This window comes from Coregonus clupeaformis, chromosome 3 (genome assembly GCF_020615455.1).
Source record: "Coregonus clupeaformis isolate EN_2021a chromosome 3, ASM2061545v1, whole genome shotgun sequence".
In the NCBI taxonomy this organism is placed as follows: domain Eukaryota; kingdom Metazoa; phylum Chordata; class Actinopteri; order Salmoniformes; family Salmonidae; genus Coregonus; species Coregonus clupeaformis.
In genome coordinates this window covers 16,759,674-16,776,848 of record NC_059194.1, presented here as the reverse complement: position 1 = coordinate 16,776,848, position 17,175 = coordinate 16,759,674, and the positions used below count along the sequence as shown (strand labels likewise).

Genomic DNA, 17,175 nt, shown 5'->3' with positions numbered 1-17,175 from the left:
TTTGGCCTGAATGCCAAGCATCACGTCTGGAGGAAACCTGGCATCATACCTACGGTGAAGCATGGTGGTGGCAGCATCATGCTGTGGGGATGTTTTTCAGTGGCAGGGACTTGGATACTAGTCAGGATCGAGGGAAAGATGAGAAAGATGAAGTACAAAGAGATCCTTGATGAAAACCTTCTCCAGAGCGCTAAGGACCTCAGACTGGGGCGAAGGTTCACCTTCCAACAGGACAACAACCTTTAGCACACAGCCAAGACAACGCAGGAGTGGCTTCGGGACAAGTCTCTGAATGTCCAACCTGACAGAGCTTGAGAGAATCTGCAGAGAAGAATGGGAGAAACTCCCCAAATACACGTGTACCAAGCGTGTAGCGTCATACCCAAGAAGACTCAAGGCTGCAATCGCTGCCAAAGGTGCTTCATCAAAGTACTGAGTAAAGGGTCTGAATACTAAGATTTTTTTATTCGTTTTTTGCTAAAGCTTCTACAAACCTGTTTTTGCTTTGTCATTATGGCGTATTGTGTGTAGATTGATGAGGGGGGGAAACAATTTAATCCATTTCAGAATAAGGCTGTAACGTAACAACATTTGGAAAAAGTAAAGCGGTCTGAATACTTTCGGAATGCACCAACTCCATATTAATGCCCATGATTTAGAAATGAGATGTTCGATGAGGAGGTGTCCACATACTTTTGGTCATGTGGTGTACATGGACATATAAAGCTAAATTCCCTCCTGCTACTAGTTGACATCAGCTAGCTCAGAGTAGGAGGACCACTCCAGAAGACATTTTGAGCAGAAACATGGATGGAATTCCATTGTCTATTGTATAGTATTCGGATATTGTGTTGTAAAACTGTAAAAGTTGATACGAAAGCAATGTCCTGAGATTTTTTTTACCAAAATGTTTACATTTTGTCTAAATAGAGATGCTTGACTGAGATAATTTCGTCCATGCTGTATCTGAAACAAAGTTCACTCCCAGTCTGAGTACCTGACATCAGAGTACACACTCTCCTGTGGTGTCTCTCTCTTCTTTCTTCCTCTTTTAGTTTTCCTCTCAGAGAAATTCAATGCAGCATAATTCAACATATCTGTGATTGGCACCTAAGTAATAGAGTACAGAAAATAATATCTCCATTGTGCACAATAACAGAAAAGTCAAAATAATAACATTAACAGTATTATGGTCATGGGAATGTGCTTGCTGAAGCTATGATTCAATTCTTAGCACAGGGCACTGGACCGCCAACAATGCAGCTTTTAAAGTCATTTTCCCTGACATTTGAGGATATCGCAATCACAATCTTAGTGTCATATGTTTGGCCGGTGTAGGCCGTTATTGTAAATAAGAATTTGTTCTTAACTGACTTGCCTAGTTAAATAAAGGTTAAAAAAATATATATATATATAAAATATGTCTTCCTACTAGTTAATTACAGGCAATGACTATGCAAGAACACATTTTTAATAAAACTAAAACATTTCTAAAGCATTTACTTTTTAATGTCCAATACTGATGTTGTGAGCATGTTCATTATAACATTTTAAGTTACACTACAGATTTTTGGACAATAAATAAGCTAGTGAATATGAGGGTAACTTAACATCTTAAAGCCCCATATCTAAAATGTACCTATACATTGAAATAAAACTATGGCTGCAGGTTCTAATTAGTAATATATTTAAATACAGGTTTTCTTTATGACACATAACAATGCCGCAACATCTCATGGGTTACTGCTGTACTTAGTGATGTATCCATAAATATACACACTCCTGTGTAACAGGGAATGTACCTCTTGTTTTCACACATTGGATAGTATAGATGTTACATACCTGACCACTTGACTGCTCTGGTGAGAGGTTATCATCATGGTGAATATGCTGAGAGACACTTGCTGTATCAACAGATAGAAATCCAAGAATGAAAATGGAGACGGAATATACAGAACATGAGGTGAGATTTTACTTTTAAATTGTCATTGCTGACACAAACCAACAGATATGTATCTCTAAAATGACTTACCTTTACAATGATCACATGTTTGCCTCTTGTTTTTGGTACAAGCGAGAATAAAAATTAGAATCACACAAAAAGCCACTGCTGCTCCCAAGCTGAGGACAATGGGATCCACTGTGTTTCCTGGTACGAAAATAAATTCAACATGCTTTTTATGTTTTATGGTAAGCATGCATAGTTGATAATACAATTATTTTAGCTTTGAACCATTTAAACTAAATAATGGTATCTATAAAATATGCTTGAATGTTTGAATAAAGATTTTCAAGTGTAAGGTGCTTTATCAATTTAACAAGAAGCTGTACCTTTAATGATGTTAAGTTTTGTTCCGTCGCCAAACAGGATCTCCCCACATGTGGCCACAGCACAGTAGTAAGTCCCAGCATCAGAGAGACTGAGGTTGTTCTTGGAGAGGTTGTAGACACAGCTCTGTGTAGGAGAGGGAGTCTCAGGGCTCTTCTCACACTCATCACTCCTGTTCCCAGGGGTGTAAATGACTCCTGGATGGGATTCCCCTGATCCGGCTCTGAACCAGTACACACCGTGTTCTCCTGTACAGGTCTCAGAGAGTACTGTGCACTGTAGGGTCACAGAGTCTCCTGGATGGACTGGATCAGAAACTGTCTGTTGCTCTACAGTCTGGTAGTGTGACCTCTTCTGACTGACACCTAATTTATGTTGTTTTTATGGAAGGAAATGTCAGTGTCACGTGAATACACAATTATTGCAGTTTGGCTCTCTAGAAACATATGTATGCAGCACACTCAGCATCTATAACTATGCATAACTTAACAAAGAAAAATGTTTTGATAAACATTGAGATAAATCATATTACTGAAATAAAATTACCCTTTACAGACAAAAATGTTCCATTTCTAAAATTCATCTCATACACTGTTCCTATTCCACAGAAGTATGCTGCCTCATCTGATCTGCTGATATTGTTGATGATGAGAAGATATCCATCTTTTACTTTCTCCATTGTGAAACGGATGTTGTTAAACTCTCCATTAAGAACAAAATCTACAGATTTTTTCTTTTCCACAGTTGCCACAACTTGGGGCGTTTGACCAGCAGCTTGCTTGTACCAGTACAGCCATTGGAAATAATCAATTGTCTCTGAGAAGAGACATGGAAGAGATACAGACTCTCCGAGCTGAGCTGTGGTCAGTGGAATTTGCAGAGGAACTTCTTCAGTGTGAATCAGGACTACAAAAAATGTGAAAGAAATCAGATTGTCAGCTATGTTATCCATTCTTTCAGAAAATAAGTTTTAAATATATATATATATATATATATATATATATATATATATATATATATATATATATATATATATATATATATATATATATTTTGACCACAAATATATTGACCACAAATATATTGGCATCATAATTTGCCTCATTTTGAATCTGAAGACATAACCTTTCAATCAGACATCATTATACGATCAGTATTAAATATTTTTATCCAGTATGACAGTACAATATGGGACAGTTGGTTAATCTGGTACTTACATACTTGACTGACTAACATCCAAACAAGGTTGATTCTGATCATCTTGATGTGCTGTAACAACAGTTGGTCTACAGTCCCAAAATGAAATGACTGATGTGAGCAGAAATATAGGCTGGTTTGAATTCTAAGAATTACCTGATTGGTTGGAAAAAACTAAAGTTCAACATTTCCTGTTCCATTTCCAACCAATAAGCAGTTAGTGTAATCAAAAGACCAGTGATATGTATCTGGGACTACAGTTCTATAACACTTCTCTTACTGTAATCTATTGGCTGAATGCTTTAGGCCTGCTAATTGATACAATACTTATGTCATATATATCAATTTGACCATAATGCCTTTTGCATGGTTTACTAGGCCTACCTCTATGAGGGGTAATCCACCAATCTTAGTTTGCTTCTCCTCAGTAAGATTTTAGCATAATCTCTTATGTAAATGAACTTCATAAAGTTACATTATTGCCTTAAAGAGATATTATACAAAAATATATATGTATATGATGGCACAAAAATTATTCTTATGACTTGAATCATGAATCATGGTTACATCAGTCAATTGACAATGATGGACCTCGTGTTAAATTAATTTTATTTACACTTCAATAACAAACTGAAGACACTTGTCGTGACATGACTTTCATTAATGTGATGACTGTTATTTATCGAATATTTACCTACTATGTTTAATTGTTACTAGATTAAATTAATTATGCAACAATTAACTCATTAGGAATTTAGGGCACCACAGGGAAAGTTGTTTAACGAGTTACCATTTCCCGAATTAACTCTAAAGATATCTAGATATCTCTTATATCATTTAACAGTCAGTTATTAATCACTTACCTCATAAGTCTAATTCTGAAAGTCGTAGACTCCTTAAATCTGCACCAACCCAGGTCTTACTGATCATTCCGTACCACACAAATTGATTCAATGATTTATTTACTAACTAATTAAAATGATAACACAAGATACAAACACATACACGGTATAAGTAGAGATTAGAAACTTAATACAATGAAAACGGGTCCCTAGCGGACTAACTCAATATGACACTTGTTACAGAAGATGGCCAGTTAAAGAGAGAGGGAGAGAGAGAACACTTGGATACACATGGAACTACGCTCACAGTAATCCTAATACCTTGCCCCGAACTGCCGCCCGTTTGGTAAGAAGTAATGCATGTATTTACGTGTTGGAGATCATGTATCTCTCTTGGACCCAGGCCTCTGTGGAAAGGGCTCAATGGGGTCTTCTCCTCGTGTTCTGGATGATAGTTGTCTTCTGGAAGAGTGATCTTCTGAGGATGGCTAATCAGCCGTGTTGATGATCCGTGTCGATAGGGTGATGAGAACAGTGTTGTTGAAGATGATTTGAAGAGAGTAGCCAGATGGTCCTACTGAAATTCACTTTCTTAGACACAGTACTTAGAACATTTTCCTAATCGTAGCATTGACTGTTAGAGGCTCCTTTGTCTTCTTCAACCGCGTGTTGGTTTTCAGGGTCGGGACCAATATAGACCTAGCTACAGCTTGAGGTCCGCCTAGTCTACCTGTTGATTCTTAACTCAACCTTTTATACACTCTGGTAAAGAGGGTGTTTACGTCATGCGGACACTCTTTCTGAGCTCCCGTAGGCATGGCTAGTTACAGGGGCAAAGTGTTCTGAACACTATGATTTCTTTAGAGAACCAAAATCATCTTCCTAGCTTTACAAAAATATTATCTTCCTCCTGGATATTTCCTACACAACGTAACGGATGCAAACTTAAAATGCACAGTATGAAAGCTCTTCAAGTTACAATATTTTCGTTACAAAGTTTTTATAAAAGTTGTAATCCACCAAAAGAATGACCATCGGATGTCCTGTTTTGTGTCTCCTTGTAGAAACTGGTACAAGCAAGCTGCTGGTCAAACGCCCCCCCCCCCACACCTTAATCATCTAATTGGACTATGTTCTATATTCGTCCCATGTTTTGGCTAAATTACTCTATCATGGCATTGCCTCTAATGTCATATCTAGGGCAATCCTACTTGAAGGTGGGTAGTTAAGGCACTCTCTAAAATGGCACCCTGAAGGACAAAGCTTACATAGGGACACCACATGGCTGACTTAGCGGACTCTGGAGAAGAGGCTGGGGATGCTGTGGATGGACCACCTGATGGCATTTCAGGATCTATTACCAACCTTCCAAAAATCGGATTGCTTCCGTCCCAGCGGTGATCCTAGCATAAGACCTCATTAGGTCTTCCATTGCGTGTGTGCGCCTGTGTACATAGTAGGTGCACACGTCAAGGGCAATAAGACCAAGGATCATAGTAACAGTCAGTATACTGTCCGGCACCGTCCAAGAGTGGGAGACAGACCAATCTTTTTTCATATAGTCAGTCGGGTCAACTAAGAGTGCCTCATCCAGTACGTTAACATCAACAGTCATTGATCCCTAGTACTGGATTTGGCTTTGAATGGTCTATGGTAACTAAAGAGAACGTTTAGCAAAAGCGTCAGGAATTTCAATATCTGTGCCTATCCTGTCGTCGGGAAGTTGGTATAGGGCTAGGTCATCTATGTGGATAATCGCCTCCTCTGGTACCTTAACAAAAACAGTCTTGTTGGGGAGGTTCAGTTGGGTGGTTGAGTCATGGAGTTCGAAAGTCATAGTGGCGGACGTGAGCAGGATGTTAACCAGCCATCGATTCCCTACCACATCCACCTGTGACCCCATCCCTTGCTGTCAGTTTGGCTCTACAGCATTATTCGCTGGCGATAGGCTTAAGTCCACGAAGGCGCTCAGTGTTATCCCTGACGAATGGTTTGCTAGAACAAAGGTAGTGGACGTCTTTGGTTAGAGTACACATTAACAGGTTAGGGGTAAGATAGAAATCTGGATTGTGTTCCTGATAAACTTAGACTGGGGGTGTGGCGATTTTCACATGGGTGCTGTTGCACCAAAAACCTACGTTTAGAACCGTTTTCAATCTATAGATATTCTCCATTTCAACAACCGGTAGCGTCAGTAAAAATCCCACTTCATTACGATTAACCAACATGGATTAGAATTGCCAACCCCAGACTATAGGTCAAATGTGTGTCACGATTTAAACTGAATATGAACCCAAATGCAGACAACTACACCGAGCCAGAGAAGGTTTAACAGGTTTATTTCAAAGTTAAATTGTCCAGGTTTCCAAAAATAGGGGAAGAGCAAGTCCAGGTCTACAGGGAGGGTAACAGATCCAGGGTTCTGAGCAGGAGTGGTACCGTAACGTCCTAGTGTCCGTGGTGAGTCCAAATGTGAGGTCCAGTAGTGGAAAGCAGGATGGTGGTGGCAGGAGTGAAGCGGAGGCAGGAGTCAGGTTCCAATAATCTATGGCACAGGAGAAATATAAATTGAACCGGCCAAAAACACAAGAGCGAAAACAAGCAGGTTGAGTCAGCAGCGAGACTAACATGGTCGTCTTGACTATGATCTGACGATGAGTGGCAAGTTTGACCGGGTCTTTAAGGCTGAGGTGATTATGGTGAATGAGCTGCAGCTGGAACCCTGACTCCCGCACACCAGACTTCACTCCTGCAATTAAGAACAGACAGAGGGGAGGGGGAGAGCAGAGAGAGAGAGCTACCTAGCAGCAGTAGGTCTAACAATGTGACTGTTTGGCTTTATCGTGGTTGTGGTAGCTGAGGTCAATATGTTGTGCACCATTGAGAGGGGCAGTAGATATGAGGGGATTTTGTTCAGGAGAGTAGTATGTGTTTACCACCGGAATAGTGTCCTACAGAGACTTTCCCACATGTTGCAACCTGAGTGCCTGCCAACTCTTCTGTCACTGTTATCAAGGGCAATTGGACTTGTTAGTTCTCTAGCCTTCTTACTGAGTGTGGATGGACTGACTGTTGCTGGCATTGGTACTGGTACTCAAGGGGACCAGTTATCCTACCGATGTATTCTGAAACGTTATCCTACCGGAATACATGATTAGAGCATTTTACTAGTTGCATTGTAGTTGAAACTACACATGGCAAGGAATGATTATTGTTGCCATTTGTTTTGGAGGTGGAAAGTCCACTGGACCTCTTTTATGACCAGTGTGGTACACCTCAGTGATATCTCAGATGTGTTCTAAGGTTATCCCCATTGAGGGGCTTGTCCGCTCCTCTCTGTTCTCATGGGGAAGTTTACAACTAGATTTGTTTCCTGCTCTGGCGGTCTCGTACAGTGTTGCACGTAGTCTCAAACCCCCCACCGGCCTCGACGAAGCTCATCATGGGTCTGGGCTAGTATTCCCCCCCTTTGTGTTTTGGGACCCCCCCACCAGCGGTGGGTGTTGGTGTCCGAGGCACAAACGAAAAGGTTGGACCCTTTGTACGAGTTTTCAGCAGCTGCATAGTTAGTACATTGGCTGTAACCATTCAACCAAATCTCCTGGTGTTTGTGCTTGAAAACGCTCAGTAGCTGTTGTGGCTTGTCAGTCACCACAGCGTCCGCGTGTGGCGACCGTTCCAGTACCTGTGAACTGAGACAAGGATATCTTTCTGCGATATGGCACAGTGTTTCACCAGTGGGAATCATCGGGTCAGTTGCGAGACTGACGCCGTTAGATTCGTTGTAAGGGGTTTCAGTCCCCTTCAAAGCAGAAAATGTAACATCGGCAGCAGAGTACACTCTGCACATCGATGCTTTTATTCCTGAGACGGCCGCAGTGCTTGCGGAAGTGTCCATAGGACAATATAAGTTAATCTCAGCTACAGTATCACATGACTCCAAGGAGGAGGGAAGTTGCTCACTCACATAGACTGCTGGCTCGAAATCATGAAAAGAATGATCAATCAGGTTTGCTGATTGAATGTGACAAGATATCGTAAAATCTCCTTGGGTCAGATTCTGCACCAAGAGGTGTAGAAACATATGTTTCCCAAGGGGTTCTTCCGATAGGTACCCCTTGTGGATGACTGTGTTGCAGTTAACGTTCGGAGAAGACAGCATGGTCAGTGGAGACGGCACGGTTAGCTGTGATCATACTTGGTTGGTTTTTCAATCCATCAGTGGGATCAAACGATCCATCAAGTCTGCTCCGAGTAGCAGGGGTTCACTTTCGAGGCTGGTAACATACACAGGGTGAACAAGCGATACGTCTTGGAAGTGTAGTTTCAGCATGATTCTCAATGTGAGAGTTGACGTAGTCTGAGTGAAACCTCAAAGTTTAGTATCACATCGTTCCGTTTTTAACCAACATTTAGCTGGGTTCAAAGCCCTTTTGATATCATTGAACAACGTTTGAGAGATTAGCGATATTGTCGAGCCGAATCAATTAGCGCATGCCAGGACGGTTTCCAGGTATGGGCTGTTTGAGTTGCGTTTTGTGGTCATATTCCCCACAAAGTGGAGTGGTTGTTCACAATGACATGATGTGTCATTAGTGTTCATGGTGAAAACAGATCGAATTATCAGGTTTTGAGTGGAATTGGCTATTGCGATGTTTTGACCTTTTGCTTCGCAACCTTTGTGTCAGAGTCTATAGACAAAGGCTTTGGGCTTGTTTCTAGATCAATCTGGCCCTGGATAGGATCTTGAGTGAGAGTGGGAGTAAGTTGATTGTTTACATCCTCGCAAATGGTGTTAATTTTGGCAGACCTGTTGTCTCATCATAGTGACTTATCTTTTTCCCCTTTCTCAAAATGTTTGCGCTTCTGTATTTCTCTTAGCAGAACTTCTAGAGAGAATTTGTTAAATTTTTATTGTAATTGAACCCTTTGTTACCCTTGTTACCCTTGTACCCTGACACTTTGTGTGGGTTGGGTGCAGGAACGTAGCAATCAGGTTGATTGTAGCGGTAGTCGTTTCACTGGCGGTGTACTGTACAGTTATTTTGACCGCGGCGGGTATTGGTATCATGGTTTCGTGGTAGAAACCGTTGTTGTGTGTCATCACGCAACGCTTCAATACCTGATAATGCACCCTCTAACTGGAGTGAGTGCTCCTGTTCAATCTTCAAACCCGAGATGACAGGGTTCTTAGCGTTGCGCACTTTTGATGGTTCAAAAGCTGTGCTCGTTATGCTCTCTGAGGTCTGAGATTGGCAAACCAACGTAGGCTGTAGGACCCAAGTAGGTAATAAAGGTGGGATACATGTTTGACAGAAACATTTGTTTGAATGGTAATAGCTCTTCCATTCCTGTTTCACTGAATAGGCTAAGTTAGCTGAATGAATTCCTATGATAGTAAGCTTGTGGGTGTTCATTCTGAGCTTGTTTGAGAGTGTTAGCCAGTGAGCTGTCGTGTTTATGAGTCAAAGAACCACTGAAATCTATTTTCAAGGCCGTGGCAAGTTTAGCGTAGTCGTTTTGCACGTGTTGCTGTTGTATATGAATTAACCTTGTCACGTGTCTATTCGACGTTCGCTTCAACAGGTAAAGCCTGTCAGAATCCGTAGTGTTCGGGTAGCCATCAAAGGCGTCCTATATGTATGCTAGGAACGTCTCAGTGTTGTTTGGCTTACCTGGAACAGGGTAGAAGTTTTTGACGAGTTTGTCAAGGTGTTCCGTGCCGAGAGCGCGGAGAGAGTTGGCTTCATCCTGTGGGGAATTGTGGGCCGAAAGGCCAAGAGGAGAAACCAAGCTTTGGCTTTGTTGGCGAGGAGGCGCCATATTACTCTGTGCCGAATGGCCAACAGGAGAAGACTGAGGGAGACCTGAGAGAGGCAACGTCTGAAACCTTCTGTCGTCTTCACTCCTTTTTGTACTGAGCTCCGGTTGCGAACTTGGTTGCTTGACTGGGTAGTCATGATGTAGCGTGTGACTGTTCAGGAATTCCACCAGATGGTACCTAAGGGTGGTATTCTGCTCCATAGCAGAGTCCATTTGAGCACTTAGAGTACTTATTTTAGACACTTGAGTGTCGCACTTGCTTCGTTCGGCCTCATACTTATCTGTCATGGTTTGCAGATAGAGGTCATGAGAATGGAGCGAGAGACTCAGTGATGAGATTTCCTCCGCTTGCTTAGAAATCAATATTTCCATCTTCATCACCTGGGTTCTCTCATCATTCATTTGGTCAGCGACTTCAATGAGTTCCGGTGATTTGTCATCCAACTTGGTCATTGTGTTTATTAACTGATCGTCCTTGGCCTGCAGCATTTGGACTAGAACATTATTGCTTTGAGTAACGTTCATCAAAACTGCATGGATGTTATCAAGTTGCGCGCTCCCGTTGGTAGATAACTTGTCTTTGTCGGCTTTTGTCATTCGTTTCCTGGTTCTCTCCACCTGTCCCTTCATCTCAACCGTTTCGTGTTCGTGCTTCTTCTGGGCACTGTAGTATTGGACCAATGTCCATCTCTGCTGGTGGGCATAGTTCAGGGCTAAACTGGAGAGAACATTTACAAGGCAGGTGCCTGATGGTCTATTTTGGAGGGCGTCGGTCGTGAGCTAACATTCTCAACCCTTCGGCATAGTTTGGATTTGCATCACTGCTGAGGTCAGCGATCAGTCTTTCTGTGGGTGAGGGTTCACTTATTAGCGGGGGAATGGATGGCACCTCATAAGTCTAATTCTGAAGGTCGTAGACTCCTTAAATCTGCACAAACCCGGGTCTTACTGATCATTCCGTACCACACAAATTGATTCAATAATTTATTTACTAACTAATTAAAATGATAACACAAGATACAAACACATACACAGTATAGGTAGGGATTAGAAACTTAATACAATGGAAACGGGTCCCTAGCGGACTAACTCAATATGACACTTGTTACAGAAGATGGCAAGTTAAAGAGAGAGGGAGAGAGAGAACACTTGGATACACATGGAACTACACTCACAGTAATCCTAATACCTTGCCCCAAACTGCTGCCCGTTTGTTAAGAAGTAATGTATGTATTTACATGTTGGAGGTCGTGTATCTCTCTTGGACCCAGGCCTCTGTGTAAAGGGCTTGATGGGGTCTTCTCCTCAGGTTCTGGATGATAGTTGTCTGGTTCTGTAGTCTGTGGACTAACAGGGTGATGTTCACTCTCCCTGCTCTGGAAGAGTGATCTTTTGAGGATGGATAATCAGCCGTGTCGATGATCTGTGTCGATGGGGTGATGAGAACAGTGTTGTGACGATGATGATTTGAAGAGAGTAGCCAGATGGTCCTACTTAAATTCACTTTCTTAGATACAGTACTTAGAAAATTTTCACAGCCGTAGCATTGACTGTTAGAAGCTCCTTTGTCTTCTTCAACCAAGTGTTGGTTTTCATGGTCGGGACCAATATAGACCTAGCTGCAGTTTGAGGTCCGTCTAGTCTACCTGTTGATTCTTAACTCAACCTTTTATACAATATGGTAAAGAGGGCGTTTACGTCATGCGGACACTCTTTCTGAGCTCCTGTGGGCGTGGCTAGTTACTGGGGCAAAGTATTCTGAACCCTATGATTTCGTTAGAGAACCAAAATCATCTTCCTATCTTTACAAAAATATTCTCTTCCTACTGGATATTTCCTACACAACGTAACGGATGCAAACTTCAAATGCACAGTATGAAAGCTCTTCAAGTTACAATATTTTCATCATAACAATTTTATGAACGTTTGAATGACATCACAAAATAGACATTCATTTTCCATATTACCTCTCTCATCATTCCCAACATACGGATGTTGAAATATACTGTTCCAGTGTCCACCTTTGGACATTTTGAGTTTTTGGATGGCAATCTGTCCCTGTGACACAGAGACATTCAGATCGCCAATACTAGGGACCAACAAGGAGCCGCATGGTGCAAAACATTTAGGATTGGTGCAAGGGGTCATATCCCCACCCCCCCACAATCCCTCCTTTGTTCTGCGGGAGAAAGAGAGAGATCTGTGGACTGTTGCTTCTCTGTATTCTGATCTTGGGCTTCTCACATTGGACCTCGGCAAGACGGAGCTGCTCCTCCTCCCGGGGAAGGACTGCCTGCTCCATGATCTCGCCATCACGGTTGACAACTCCATAGTGTCCTCCTCCCAGAGTGCAAAGAACCTTGGCATGACCCTGGACAATACCCTGTCGTTCTCCGCTAACATCAAAGCGGTGACCCGATCCTGCAGGTTCATGCTCTACAACATTCGCAGAGTACGACCCTACCTTACTCGAAAGCGGCACAGGTCCTAATCCAGGCACTTGTCATCTCCCGTCTGGATTACTGCAACTCGCTGTTGGCTGAGCTCCCTGCCTGTGCCATTAAACCCCTTCAACTTATCCAGAACGCTGCAGCCCGTCTGGTGTTCGACCTTCCCAAGTTCTCTCATGTCACCCCACTCCTCCGCACACTCCACTGGCTTCCAGTTGAGGCTCGCATCTACTACAAGACCATGGTGCTTGCCTACGGAGCTGTGAGGGGAACGGCACCTCCTTACCTTCAGGCTCTGATCAGACCCTACACCCAAATGAGGGCACTACGTTCACCCACCTCTGGCCTGCTAGCTCCCCTACCTCTACGGAAGCACAGTTCCCGTTCAGCCCAGTCAAAGCTATTCACTGCTCTGGCACCCCAATGGTGGAACAAGCTCCCCCACGACACCAGGACAGCGGAGTCATTGACCACCTTCTGGAGACACTTGAAACCCTACCTCTTTAAGGAATACCTGGAATAGTATAAAGTAATCCTTCTTCCCCCACCCCCCATTAAAAAAAGGTGGTTGTCCCACTGGCTATCATAAGTTGAATGCACCAATTTGTAAGTCGCTCTGGATAAGAGCGTCTGCTAAATGATGTAAATGTAAATGTGGACCATCACATGAGAGTCATGTCACACTATACTAAAAATATTCAGTGATATCAAATGATCATGCTAATACTTTGAAAAACAGAAAGGAAAATGCTGCACACAGCTGCTCATGCTCCCAGGTGATATTTATTTATAACAACATTTCAGGCATCCATATCCCAGGTGGGGGTGAAAAGTCCTATATATAGGGGCAGTACTCAGTGACATCACTTCCTGAAACAGGAGGTAAAAAATGTATAACATAGGTTCACAATATTAACATTCAATGTATCAAAATATATGATCATATACAAGGAATGTGATCAATATTTACAGTAATATACATACAATATTCATACAATGTTCAATTAGGATTAAAAAAACAACACAATGTGGACATATTGAAACTATAAAAACGGTTTCAAGTCAAACTCCTCGTTATGGCCAAGAGGAGACAATGTGTTGAGCCTGTGGATCCAGAAAGATTCCCTTTGAAGAAGTTTCCTCTCAATGTCCCCTTCCCTGCGTGACATCTTTACCATTTCTATTCCAATGTATCTCAGAGAACTAATAGGATGTCCAGTTTGTACAAAATGAACAGCAACCAGATTTTTTGTCTCACCTGCCCATATATTGCTGCGGTGCTCACAGATCTGTGTGAGTTTTCCCTATGTAAGACAGACCACAAGGACATTTCAACATAAAAACTACATTGGTGGACATGCAGGTAATCAGCCCTTTGATCATAAATATTTTTCCTGTGCGGGTGTGGGTAAATGAGTTGCATTTGTATGTGAAGCTGCATAGAGCACATTGGCCACATTTGTTATTACCCTCCGGAACCTTGTCCAAGAAAGTTTACCTTTTCTCTCGTGGGTAATCAGATTTAACCATAATGTCATTCACGTTCATTGGCATGTTTTACCCAATTGTCTTTGTACCCCTTTCCTTAAACCTCTGTGTGAGGTCCGTGGTCTGTTTCTGATAAGAAGCATCAGAGCTGCATATTCTTCTGATGCGACTGAATTGACTTGTAGGGAGACTTTTAATAAGTGGAAGTGGAAGAAAGCTGTCACCTCTAAGGAGGTTATTCCTGTCCGTAGGTTTCCTATAGAGATCTGTAGAGAGGGAGGTTTTGTCCTTAATAACCATCACATCAAGAAAACTGATTTGTGATAGGTCATAGTTAATGGTGAAATGAAGGTGTTCATTCATAGAGTTTAGATAAGCATGGAATTCCAAAAGTTATTCCTGGGTCCCTGTATAGATCACGGAAATGTCATCCAAATATCTCAGAATTAGGATAATATTTTTTTAACATTCCTAGATACAGGTTAGCATAATTGGGAGACATAGTGCTCCCCATCGCTGTCCCTTTGGTCTGGAGGAAAAAGTATCCTCTGAAGAGAACATAGTTGGAGGTTAATACAAGTTCAACCAGGTCCACAATACAATTGGTGCTGGGAAGCATTAGGGGGATTTTCATTGAGGTAGATTAGGGGATGTTAGTACATAGACTGGTAACATCAAAAGTACACAGAATTCTCAGGTGTACTGAGGTCAACAGATTTCAAATAATTAATGAAATCAATAGTCTCTGGTATACGTGGGGAGGGAGATCGCCCAGGGTTTCACAACATAGTCTACAACGGTAGAGATATTCTCTGTCAGAGATCCGTTACTACTCACAATGGGCCTGCCTGGTAGAGGTGGTGTCATGCTCTTGTGAATTTTGGGGAGAGTGTATATCACCGCATCAAAGGGACGATGGACGAGGCCATGTACTGTCAAATCTTGGGTGAGAACCTCCTTCCCTCAGCCAGGGCATTGGAAATGGGTCGTGGATGGGTATTCCAGCATGACAGTGACCCAAAACACACGGCCAAGGCAACAAAGGAGTGGCTCAAGAAGAAGCACATTAAGGTCATGGCGTGGCCTAGCCAGTCTCCAGACCTTAATCCCATAGAAAATCTGTGGAGGGAGCTGAAGGTTCGAGTTGTCAAACATCAGCCTCGAAACCTTAATGACTTGGAGAAGATCTACAAAGAGGAGTGGGACAAAATCCCTCCTGAGATGTATGCAAACCTGGTGGCCAACTACAAGAAATGTCTGACCTCTGTGATTGCCAACAAGGGTTTTGCCACCAAGTACTAAATAATGTTTTGCAGAGGGGTCAAATACTTATTTCCCTCATTAAAATGCAAACCAATTGATAACATTTTTGACATGCGTTTTTCTGGATTTTTTTGTTGTTATTCTGTCTCTCACTGTTCAAATAAACCTACCATTAAAATTATAGACTGATCATTTATTTGTCAGTGGGCAAACGTACAAAATCAGCAGGGGATAAAATACTTATTTCCCTAACTGTATTATGGTTCCATTCAACATTTTACACAATGTTAACAATATATACACTATATGTATGTGTACACCACTTCAAATTAGTGGATTCGGCTATTTCAGCCACACCCGTTGCTGAGAGGTGTATAAAATTGAGCACACAGCCATGCAATCTCCATAGACAGACATTGGCAGTAGAATGGCCTTACTGAAGAGCTCAGTGACTTTCAATGTGGAACCGTCATAGAATGCCACCTTTCCAACAAGTCAGTTCGGCAGATTTCTGCGCTGCTAGAGCTGTCCCAATAAACTGTAAGTGCTGGTATTGTGAAGTGGAAACATCTAGGAGCAACAACGGCTCAGCCTGTGAAGTGGTAGGCCACACAAGCACACAGAACGGGACTGCCGAGTGCTGAAGCTCATTGCAAGTAAAAATCGTCTGTCCTCGGTTGCAACACTCACTATCGAGTTCCAAACTGCCTCTGGAAGCATCGTAAGCACAAGAACTGTTCGTCGGGAGCTTCATGACATGGTTTTCCATGGCCGAGCAGCCACACACAAGCCTAAGATCACCATGCGCAATGCCAAGCGTTGGCTGGAGTGGTGTAAAGCTCGCCGCAATTGGACCAGTGGAAAAGTGTTCTCTGGAGTGATGAATCACACTTCCCCATCTGGCAGTCTGACTGACAAATCTGGGTTTGGCGGATGCCAGGAGAACGCTACCTGCCCCAATGCATAGTGCCAAATTTAAAGTTTGGTTGGAGGAGGAATAATGTTCTGGGGCTGTTTTTCATGGTTCGGACTAGGCCCCTTATTTCCAGTGAAGGGAAATCTTAACATCACTGCATACAATGACATTCTAGATGATTCTGTGCTTCCAAATTTGTGGCAACAGTTTGGGGAAGTCCCTTTCCTGTTTCAGCATGACAATGCCCCCATGCACAAAGCGAGATCCATACAGAAATGGTTTGTCGAGATCAGTGTGGAAGAACTTGACTGGCTTGCACAGAGCCCTGACCTCAACCCCATCGAACACCTTTGGGATTAATTGGAACACAGACTGTGACTCAGGCGTAATCGCCAAACATCAGTGCCAGACCTCACTAATCTTCTTGTGGCTGAATGGAAGCAAGTCCCGGTCAGCAATGTTCCAACATTCCTCTCAGAGGAGTGAAGGATGTTAAATCAGCAAAGGGGGGACCAACTCCATATTAATGCCCATGATTTAGCAATGAGATGTTCGACGAGCAGGTGTCCACATACTTTTGGTAATGTAGTGTACATGGACATTTAAAGATACATTTCCTCCTGCTACTAGTTGAGATCAGCTAGCTCAGAGTAGGAGGACCACTCCAGGAGAAATGTTGAGCAGAAACATGGATGGAATTCCATTTTCTATAGTTCTATAGTATTGAATTAGGATATTGTATTGCAATTTTGTAAAAGTTCATCCAAGAGCAATGTCCTGAGATGTTTTAACCAAAACTCTTACATTATTTAAAAATAGAGATAATTAACTGAGATAATTTAGTCCATGCTTTATCTGAAACAAAGT

The 17,175-nt window shown here is 42.4% G+C and overlaps 1 protein-coding gene across 1 annotated transcript; it reads right to left on the bottom strand.

Moving 5' to 3' along the window:
* Window positions 1-688: 688 nt before the first annotated feature.
* On the bottom strand, window positions 689-3,589 carry LOC121541292 (carcinoembryonic antigen-related cell adhesion molecule 1-like). Its single transcript, XM_041850280.1, has 6 exons — window positions 3,547-3,589; window positions 2,862-3,235; window positions 2,320-2,665; window positions 2,033-2,140; window positions 1,848-1,904; window positions 689-1,097 (listed from the first exon to the last, which is right to left on the bottom strand). The coding sequence occupies exons 1-6, from the start codon at window positions 3,587-3,589 to the stop codon at window positions 979-981; spliced, it is 1,047 nt and encodes a 348-aa protein (XP_041706214.1). The 3' UTR covers window positions 689-978.
* Window positions 3,590-17,175: the final 13,586 nt, after the last annotated feature.

Excerpts from the sequence above, each read along its gene's own strand:
- LOC121541292 (XM_041850280.1), bottom strand. The coding sequence starts at position 3,589 with ATGATCAGAATCAACCTTGTTTGGATGTTAGTCAGTCAAGTAT. Across the intron at positions 2,141-2,319 it reads CATTAAAGGTACAGCTTCTT|TGGATCCCATTGTCCTCAGC; the intron begins GTTAAATTGATA and ends CAGGAAACACAG. Across the intron at positions 1,098-1,847 it reads CTCACCAGAGCAGTCAAGTG|ATATGTTGAATTATGCTGCA; the intron begins GTCAGGTATGTA and ends TGCCAATCACAG.